The 10,697-nt window shown below is 47.3% G+C and overlaps 1 protein-coding gene across 2 annotated transcripts; it reads right to left on the reverse strand.

The window, feature by feature from the left end:
- Positions 1–1,476: 1,476 nt before the first annotated feature.
- On the reverse strand, positions 1,477–8,612 carry LOC120394939 (DELTA-actitoxin-Aeq1c-like). Of its 2 annotated transcripts, XR_005592434.1 has the most exons (3): positions 8,352–8,612; positions 5,590–6,473; positions 1,477–1,713 (listed from the first exon to the last, which is right to left on the reverse strand). XR_005592434.1 is itself a non-coding variant. In XM_039519136.1 (2 exons), the coding sequence occupies exons 1-2, from the start codon at positions 8,450–8,452 to the stop codon at positions 6,038–6,040; spliced, it is 537 nt and encodes a 178-aa protein (XP_039375070.1). In that variant the 5' UTR covers positions 8,453–8,612; the 3' UTR covers positions 4,833–6,037. The 2 variants fall into 2 exon arrangements, 1 of the variants encoding a protein (XP_039375070.1); XM_039519136.1 differs by lacking the exon at positions 1,477–1,713 and having other exon boundaries at positions 4,833–6,473.
- Between the last annotated feature and the right edge of the window lie 2,085 nt (positions 8,613–10,697).

Raw genomic sequence — 10,697 nt, forward strand, 5'->3', positions numbered from 1 at the left:
GGGGGGGATCCTTTCACATAGTGTTGGGATTCCTAGGGAGTGGCTTATTTTGAAATGGTATTAGCATGATTTTTGGCTTACCGTGAAAGTCAGGGTGCTTATTTACTGCGTGAAAGTTGGCAACTGTGGTCAGGACCCCAAAGTGGGTCATATCCCTGTTTTAATGGGGTCGCCAGAGCTGGTGTTACTTTTGCTGGGGCCTGGGGCCTATAGCTTCAGCCCTGAGTGGCGGGGCTCAGGTTATAGACCCCCCACCACAGGGCTAAAGCCCTTGGACTTGCCCCACCCCACATGGGGCAATGGGCTCAGGCTTTGACTTTGGGGTCCCCTCCACCCTGGTGGTGGGGGTTGGGCTTTGGCCCCCCACCAAGGGTGGCAGGGCTCAGTTGGGTTTGGGTTTTGGTCCCCGCTCCTGGGGTCAGGTAGTAATTTTTGTTGTCAAAAGGGGGTCACAGTGCAATGAAGTTTGAGAACCCCTGATGCAGACAAAGGGGTGAAAGTGAGATGGCAAAGTTTGCAGTTGATACTAAATTATTCAATATAGTTAAATCCAAAGCAGACTGCAAAGACTTACAAAGGAATCTCACAAAACTGGGTGACTAGGCAACAAAATGGCAGACATAATTCAGTTTTGATAAGTGAAAAGTACTGCACGTTGGAAAGCATAATCCCACAAATACAAAAAAAAGATGGGCCCTAAATTAGCTGTTACCACTCAAAAAAGAGATCTTGGAGTCATCCTGGATAATTCTCTGAAAACATCCACTCAATATGCAGCTGCAGTCCAAAAAGGTAGCAGAATGTTGGGAATCATTAACAAAGGGATAGATATTAAGACAGGAAATATCACATTGCCTCTCTACAAATCCCTGGTACGCCCCCACCTTGAATACTGTGTGCAGATGTGGTCGTCCCATCACAGAAAACATATGTTGGAAATGGAAAAGGTTCAGAAAAGGGCAACAAAAATGATTAGAGGCATCGAACTGCTTCAGTGAAAGGAAAAGAGACAACTGAGGGTATACCCAGGATAAAAAGAAAAGAGACGACTAATGGGGAATTGTGACATACCCAGAATACACTCTGGAGTGATGAACTGCTGTGTCCCCTCAGCTCTCTAACTGACAGTGCCTTTTATGCTGCTATTGTGTGAGTGATGCAGCCAGCCACTCACAAATTACACTGCAGAGGGACACCAGGAAACTCCCAGTCCCAGACTTTTCCCAGGTATGTGTTTCTTGTACTGCCACGCACCCTCCTGGACAATACAAGCTCACAAAAAGTCTGGCTTTTATTAATAGAAAATGATATGCACAAATCCTGTTATCCCAAATGGAGTTTCCCCAAACCCTTCCATGCAAACACACTGGTTTAGATAAAACAATAAAACAAGTTTATTAGCTGCGAAAGGATAGACTTTAAGTGAACACAAGTAATGAGACACAAGCCAGAATTGGTTACAAGAAAAATAAAAGTACAATGCAACTAATGCCTAACTTAACAACCTGGAATGAATTCAAAGCAAGCTCTCTCACCACATGTTCCAGCAGTTCTACTGACTGAACTTTCAGTCAAGATCCCTCCCCTGGTCCAATGCTGCTCCCTTTGTCCTGCAGGTGTCCTGGGTGCCATGGGCAGAGAGAAAGGGAGGAATGATTTGGGGCATCTGCCCTTCCTTCTTATTGTCCTTTCTCTTCTCTGAAGCATCTCCAGCTGAGGTTCAGGAGACAAAAAGACTGTGTGGATGGACACGCCGAGCTATTTCTTTTCAAGATGTAGAATTTTTTGGCTGCTCCCCAGACTAGGAATATTTCTTATTAACACCATGTAATGGAATCTTATAACTTTACATACAGTGTTGCTACTCACATTTTATCAGGACAATCATGGGTGGCAGATATCATAGGCTGGGGAAGGCTGTGCCTCCCTAAACAGCCTGGTGTGGCCCCACCCATGCTCCACTCCCAGACTCCCGCCTGCCTGCTGTTCCCTTCTGTGGCAGGCTGGGGGCTGCAGTGCACACAAGACCCCCGGGCTCAGGTCATGCCACACCATGCCACCCATCCTCCCGGTGCTGGGACCATGGTGTCTGCCCAGGGCTCCAGGGCTGGGAGTGCTCTGGTCGCATCACCTGCCCTGCACTGGGGCTGGGGATGCTCCAGCCGGGCCACCTGCCTGACACTGGGGGTGCATGGGAGGGCTGGGGTGTGTGCTCCAGGCTCCAGAGAAGGAGGGGGGCAGAAGGTTGGGGCTGGGGGCTAGCCTCCCCCAACAGCATGTTCACCCATGAGGACAATATTAACCAGTGAGTTATGAGTTTTCAAATTTTGTACAAAGATTATTACAACAGTGTGAAAGGGGTGAATACAGGGTACAGACCGCCACTGGAGTCTATAAAACCATGAATGGTAAAGAAAAAGCAAATAGGGACGTGTTATTTATCAAAGAGGGAAGAGTTTATCTTTTTCCTAACACAAGAACTAGGGGTCACCCAATGAAATTAATAGGCAGCAGGATTAAAATAAACAAAAGGAAATACTTCTTCACACAACATACACACAAATGGTGAAACTCATTGCCAGGCGATGTTGTGAAGGCCAAAATTATAATGGGGTTCAAGAAACAATTAGATAAGTTCATGGAGGATAAATGGCTACTGTGGCATTACACCCCCTATTCTTAATAGCAATATTGTTATGATATGATTATGGTATAACTATAATGTATTTTATGCAAGATAGGTCATGTAAGATATAATTGAAAATATTATAATTCACTGAATATGATTATCCTATTTGTATGCATGTATCATTGTGGTATCAAAAGTTAGGAATATTGTCTATGCTTTTATTACAAATGTGTTTACACCTGGGGAATGCTCACAAGACAGAATGAAATCAATCTAGATAGCTGGCTGGAAAGGGACATTAGCAAGAATAGGTCTTAGAAGGTCTCACCTCAGTCCCTGGAAAAATCATGGAACAGGTCCTCAAGGAATCAATCCTGAACCACTTAAAGGAGGGGAAAGTGATCAGGAACAGTCAGCATGGATTCACCAAGGGCAAGTCATGCCTGACTAACCTAATTGCCTTTTATGACGAGATAACCAGCACTGTGGATGAGGGGAAAGCAGTGGATGTACTATTTCTGGACTTTAGCAAAGCTTTTGATACAGTCTCCCACAGTATTCTTGCCAGCAAGTTAAAAAAGTATGGGCTGGATGAATGGACGGTAAGGTGGATAGAAAACTGGCTAGATGGTCAGGCTCAACGGGTAGTGATCAATGGTTCCATGTCTAGTTGGCAGCCGGTATCAAGTGGAGTGCCCCAAGGGTCGGTGCTGGGGCCGGTTTTATTCAATATCTTCATTAACGATCTGGAGGATGGTGTGCAAGTTTGCAGATGACACTAAACTGGGAGGAGTGGTTGATACGCTGGAGGGTAGGGCTAGGATACAGAGGGACCTAGACAAATTAGAGGATTGGGCCAAAAGAAATATGATGAGGTTCAACAAGGACAAGTGCAGAGTCCTGCACTTAGGACAGAAGAATCCCATGCACTGCTACAGACTAGGGACCAAATGGCTGGCAGCAGTTCTGCAGAAAAGGACCTAGGGGTTACGGTGGACGAAAAGCTGAATATGAGTCAACAGTGTGCCCTTGTTGCCAAGAAGGCTAATGGCATTTTGGGTTGTATAAGTAGGGGCATTTCCAGCAGATCGAGGGATGTGATCATTCCCCTCTATTCAGCACTGGTGAGGCCTCATTTGGAGTACTGTGTCCAGTTTTGGGCCCCACACTACAAGAAGGATGTGGATAAATTGGAGAGAGTCCAGCGGAGGGCAACAAAAATGATTAGGGGGTTGGAGCACATGACTTATGAGGAGAGGCTGAGGGAACTGGGATTGTTTAGTCTGCAGAAGAGAAGAATGAGGGGGGATTTGATAGCTGCTTTCAACTACCTGAAAGGGGGTTCCAAAGAGGATGGATCTAGATTGTTCTCAGTGGTAGAAGATGACAGAACAAGGAGTAATGGTCTCAAGTTGCAGACGGGGAGGTTTAGGTTGGATATTAGGAAAAACTTTTTCACTAGTAGGGTGGTGAAGAACTGGAATGCTTTACCTAGGGAGGTAGTGGAATCTCCTTCCTTAGAGGTTTTTAAGGTCAGGCTTGACACAGCCCTGGCTGGGATGACTTAGTTGGGTTTGGTCCTGCTTTGAGCAGGGGGTTGGACTAGATGACCTCCTGAGGTCCCTTCCAACCCTGAGATTCTATGATTCTATGATTCTATGATAAGCTAATTTCCCACCGAGGATGCTGACTCATGGCTGCTTTAACACGACCAGGTCACCTGGTACAGGACTCCATCCATACCAGTGTTTTTCCACTCACTGGCATGGGAACAAAACTGGGAGACAAAGGGTTCCCACCATATGCAAAAGCTATTTAAGGCAGAGGAGTGACATCATCGTGGTTCTTCACTGACTCCCTGCCCAAAGGAGATGCTTGGAAAACCTGAGAAACAAGGAATGAACTGGGGGAGAAGTGTTGGACCCAGGCTAGAGGCATTTCTGGCCTGTGAGAGAAATACCTGCGGGTTTAAGCTGCAAGTTTGTGCAGCTTGCCCTCAAGAATCTCTACAAACTGCCTAAATCAACAATTAGGGTGAGAATCTGCTACTTATATCCCATCTCTTTAGTTTATTAAGCTTAGACTGTGTTTTTGTGTATTTGCTAGGTAATCTGCTTTGATCTGTTTGCTATCCCTTATAATCACGTCAAATCTATCTTTTCTAGTTAATAATCTTGTTTTGTCTAAAACCAGCATGTGGAAATCATAACCGGGGCCAGAAAGCTGTGTACATTCCTCTGCACATCGAAGGAGGGGATGAATTTCATGAGCTTACTCTGTACAGTTCCCTGTGCAGCGCAAGACGGTGTAATTTTTAGGGTTTACCCTCCAGAGGGGTGTGTTCATCTGACTACTGGGCAGTTCCTTAGCTTAAGTCTTCCCACGCAGAGCTGATCTCAGCGTCGGTGTGTTGCTGCAGCTGGGTGTGTTCCTACCCGTGTGTGTGCTGGAGGGGACTTGGGGGCCTGTCTCAGCAGGACAGTGTAAGGGAGCCCACGCTGGTGGGTCAAGTGGGCTCAGTGGTACCCCAGTTCCAGGTTGCACCCTGGGGGGAACCCATCACAGCTACTAGTCAAGATGGTGAGGGACACACCCCCATGCTCCGGGTATCCCTAAACTTCTGACTGCCAAAAGCTGGGACTGGACAACAGGGGATGGATCATTCGAAATTGCCCTGTTCTGTTCATTCCCTCTGAAGCATCTGGCACTGGGCTGGATGGACCATTGGGCAGATGCAGTATAGCCATTCTTACGTTATGATCTTATCTACTTATCCCTTTCTTTTGGTTTCCATTACAATGTATAACTTTTATTTAAGTTGCTTAGCCAATTATATTTTACCTGGCAAGCACACATGCAATTAAAAACAACCTTATACAGCTCTGCCCAAAGGCCAGGCTCTTAAACATATTTCCACTTACAAGAAGTTTAGCTCTTATTTGCTAATAATTCTATGTTACCTTTTTTAGCATTACTTTTTGCAAAGCTTTCTGGGAGCTTTATCACCATGATAAATGCTTAAACGTCAGGTCTTCATATGCCAACACCTGTTATTTCTGAGGTTAAAAAATAAGTAAGAAACAAAAGTTTTTTTATAAAATGATGACAAAACCCTGGATGCCTGGATACTGCCCAGCCTGGGTAGAAAGACATGCCCTAGTCACTAAAAATAGCAGTGTGGACACTGTGGCATGGGGGTCAGGAGGTCAGGTGAGAGTGCACTTGGGTGACTAGCTCTTCCCACCACCCACACCGCTCTGGCCATTTTTAGTGACTAACTCGAGCAGAGCTAGCACATCACTGTCTACTCAAGCTGGGAAAAAGAGAGTCACTATTTCCCACCAGCAGCCCCCTTGTCTGTCACACTGGGGCATGTCCATGGGCTGCCTGAGTTGGCTGAGTGGGTAGCTAGGCTGGGCAGCGATCTTTTTGCTCAATCTGCACTTGAATGATGGACTTATCCTTGCTGGACATGCTGGCCTTCACCCAGATGTCCTCGTTGATTACCTCCAGTTGGCCATCCGTGACGTCGAGCTTCACTTTCCGGTAGTATTCGCATATATAGGGAGGGCCGTCATAGTACATGTAGTGGTAGAGGTGCTCCATGCTGTGGAAGTGCTTCCTGCCAGTGAAGATCTGGATGGCAAACTCAGAGGTGTAGCGTAGGCGGTCGAAGGGGTTGGAGAACATGATGGCCAGGGTGAAGACGTCAGACTCGTAGCTCAGCACCCCGACGCTCCCACAGGCCGTGTAGCTTGTTTTCACAAACACGCTGCTCCCCGCAGAGCCGGGGGGGATGCGGGACACAGGCTCTATCATGGCCCAGCCGCTGAAACAGTAAGTCCTGGAGGAAAACACCACGGGGTTCCTTTATTACACAACATCCCAAACAATAATTAATAACTGCGTCCCAGCAGCAGGGGAATCCTGACTCTAGGGGCTGGGGTGGGTCACAGCCCAGCCTCTCTTCTGCAGAGGAGACACACAGGTCGCTGGACAACAGAGCACAGCCCCACCTCGGCCAGCCCCCAGAGCAGAGGGGTCTTTCCAGCATGAACAAGGCACAAGGTAGTGGAGATAAGATAAGCAGGCAGGGCTGGCCCCACTCTGTGACCTGACTTGGGCTCTGCCTCCCCCACTGCCCTGCTCCCCACTCACACAGCTGCAGCCTGCCGGGTGGGAGTGCCTGCTGCAGAGCCTGGGCTGAGGTGCTGGAGCCCAGCAGCTTCCTGCAAGCTCCGGGATTGGGCAAGGAGGAGCCCTCCAGCCTCTGAGATAGCAGCAGCCAGGCTGGATCTAAGGCAGGGGGAGGAGCCAGAGCTGCCCCTCTGGGGCTGCACATGACAGGGCTGGGCGAGGGGGGCTCTAGGTGGCAGGGTGTCTCGTGGGGGGCTCTGGGTTTTTATTGGGTGGCAGGAAGCTCTGGGCATCAGAGTGTTTACTTGGGGGGAAAGAAGGGGGAGTCTGGGTGACAGAGCTTATATTGCAGTTCTGGGTTTCCCTAGAGAGTAGGGGACTCTGGGTGGAAGGATTTTTAGTGGGGGTCACTGGCTGTCACAGTTTTTGTAGGGGGGTCTCATCTGGGCTGAGTGTGTAATGATCTGACCGTCCAGGGGAATTTAATATGGTTGAGGTGGGGGCCGGTTGGTGGAGTGACCTTCCTGTCAAAATTCCCCTCGGGGGTTTGATTTTGAATTTGTTTGTCATCACACAGCTTTGTTGCTATTGTGGATGAACTCCAGCTGGGAGTTCATCCACAATAGCTTTTTTTTTTAAATCAGATCTGTACTGGATAGCTAACAAGAGCTTTCCTGTGTTATTTGATGTACAGACCAATGGGTTAATAAAAAAACACCTTTGTTTCAATAAATATATTGGGCTACTTTGGGGCTAGTGTTTAAATGACTTTGGGCTATTAATGCAGTAGAAATCTGGCAATGCTGAAAGCGTTACATAGTCCTGCATATTATGTTATTAACTAAAGGGTTCAGATCCATACACAGACAGACACACATCATACAGCTGATGAGTATGTGAGTACACGTGTGTGTGTGTGTGTACATGTTTGTGTGACTATGTGTGGGCGTAAACCTGTGAGTGTACATGACTGACACATACATACATGTTTGTGGAGGTGGTATCAATGTGAAATAAATACACTGAACACCTTTACATTACATCACAGGCCTGTCGCCATGTCACCTGCCCCCAGTCCATCTCCCTGGGACTTATTCAGACTTTCTGACCTCCCAAGAGGCTTCCAGCAGCTGTTTCCTCTCAAATCCCCTCCTGCCCCCACAAAAGTGTGATTTCCCTCTGAACTCCCCTAACCCTAGTCCTGGACACATAAAATGTCCTGGCTGGAAGGTCCATTAAAATCTTGTGCCTCTGCAGGGCTAGAAACAGCAAATTCAGCCCAGAGGGCAGCAGGATTTGCAGTGACCCAAAGGAACATATATCACTCATCCAATATGTAGAGGAGAGAGAGAGAGAGAGAGAGAGAGAGAGAGAGAGAGAGAGAGAGGAGGTATATGGGGATAGATAGATAGATAGATAGATAGATAGATAGATAGATAGATAGATAGATAGATAGGGTGTATGGGGACGGACAGACAGATATTCAGTAGCAGACACATACCCCACACCCTGGCACATCTGTATAGACACCAGCTGCAGGCTGACTTGGGAAGCCACATGGATGGGGCTATGGGAACCTGCTTACCTGGGGCACTCGAGGGTCACATCTCTGGTGTTGTTGGTTATCTGGATGCCCACACACCGGCCTACATCCATTGGAGCAATCAGCTCTCCAACGATGCTCATCTCGCAGCAGTGAGGGATTGTTCAGCAGCAGCTCCTGCAGAGCACCACCAGCGCCTCTCTGGGCAGAGCCGACTCACTGCCCTCCCAGGCCCCAGCCAAGCATTCAGGACCAGCACCAGCTGTGTGTGCTTCCTGCTAGCTGAGGTGCAGCGCATGCTTCGTCTGTAGAGCAGGGTCTATAAACGACAGTGGCAGGATGTGAAGATCTCTAGTCATCAGGGTTTCTGCAAAAGGAAGTCCTGTCTAACCAAGGAGGGGGAGGGTCCTCATATTCGAGAAATAGAAATCATTTTCTGGCAATCCACTTCTCCTGCTCCTTACACTACCCATATAGTGCAGGATGGGAGCCCGGGCATCTCTGCAGGCAGCTCAATAGACAGCTACAGGCACAAAGCAAATCTGGTCCTGAATGGACATAGGGAATGGGATGGCGAATATGCTCATACTATTATCAAAATCAATGGGGCAGCTACACCTGGGTCCTGTGTGCCGAAAAGGAGAAGAATGATGCAGGAAACGGAAAAAACCCATGTACAAAGAGAGCTTGGAAAGACAGGGGTAGTCCTTGCTGGAGCCATAGGCGTAACCAGCAGTGTGAACCAGAGGCTGTGAACCAGGGTAGGCCTGGCCTTGGCAGAAGAGCAACACACCAGGTATTGGCTAACCACGTAAGCATGTTCCTGGCCGAGGAGTATGGTACAGGAACAAGTAACTACGTTCATAAACTCAAGTAACTACGTACATAAACCCCTCTTTCAGAGATGGTACAGGAATGCACCCACCCTTCATAAGATAAGGATGGGATGACAGGACAATGGATGGGGACGTTTGTTTGAACTCACTGGTGCAAGGTGGAGGGTTGGTAACTAGCCACGTCTGGTGTGGAATACGCAACTTGTTTGTATCACGGGTAGAAAAGGAGAAGTCATAGGTGGGGCCAAGGGGGCAGCATCCTGGTGCATTGACTGGGGCATGGGTCCCTTGCAGGTTTAAACGAGTGTAAATGGTGGATTTCCTGTAACTTGAAGTCTTTAATTGATTATCTGAGGACTTCAGTAACTCAGCCAGAGGTTAGGGGTCTGGTACAGGAGTGGATGGGTGAGGGTCTGTGGGCTGTGATATGCAGGAGGTCAGAGATGATCATGATGGACCCCTCTGGCCTTAAAGCCTATGAGGCTACGAAACCGAACTGGTACCATTGTCATGGGCATACATGTGTTCGGGTACCTGTAACGGTGAAGCAAGGGCACTAGGACCGTGCTTCGTACACAATAAACCTTTGCTACCAAACTGAGCCTGTGGTTTCTCTTAATGAGTCACATCGAGGTCTGCTGAATTTGCAGGCTGCTCTCTGCTCGTGCAGCTGACACGGGAGCTCCAAGAACAGCAGCACCGAGCAGCTGTAAGAGCTTATCTCATTGTCTTTTCTCACTAGAAACACTCTGCTAGGGTAGAGTCAGACAGTGGAACACATTTTACTGGCCAAGAGCTCCAAAGATGTTTACAGATGTTGGGAATGCAACAAAAATTGTACATTCCATATGGACCTCAATCATTAGAGATGCTAGAGAGAACAAATTGCACCATCAAACTAATGCCCAGAAACTGGTAGATGCTAGTGGATGCAATTGAAATACTCTGATTCCACTCATTTTAATGGCACTCAGGGCAACTCCTGCTGCCTCCAGAGATCATACACCCTTTGAGATGATGACTGAGCAAACCATGTGAATTCCAAAGCATCTTTTGTGGCATACCAGTGGCACACAGATAGAGGGAGTCAAACTGGAAACCTATCTGCAAGCATTACAAAAATATTTGAATCAGGTTCTCTTGCAGATAGCTGTTAAATTGGGAAAATCCAAACGGAAGATAAAAGGTTATTTTGATAAAGGCCAAAGAGAGAATGCTTGGAAAATTGGAGATCATATGCTGTACCAGAACACAATTTATGCAACCAATGAACTTGGAAACACTATATTATGAATAGATTCAGGGCCTCTGTATACAGAATCAGAAACAAAAAAAAAGGTAAATAAATTCTATCACGTTAATAGAATTAAAGCTGTACCAGAAAAGAAATATTTTTCCACAGGCAGAGGAACCAGAGATGTTAACAACGAAAGAGGAAGTAAAGGATGAGAGAGATTGGGAAAAGAAAGAAAAATGCCTGACTTAACAACATTGATACTGTATTATTGCCTTAACACTGCACTTCAAACCGAACAGACAGTTCCAGTACAAC

This window comes from Mauremys reevesii, unplaced genomic scaffold, assembly GCF_016161935.1.
Source record: "Mauremys reevesii isolate NIE-2019 unplaced genomic scaffold, ASM1616193v1 Contig84, whole genome shotgun sequence".
Lineage (NCBI taxonomy): Eukaryota > Metazoa > Chordata > Testudines > Geoemydidae > Mauremys > Mauremys reevesii.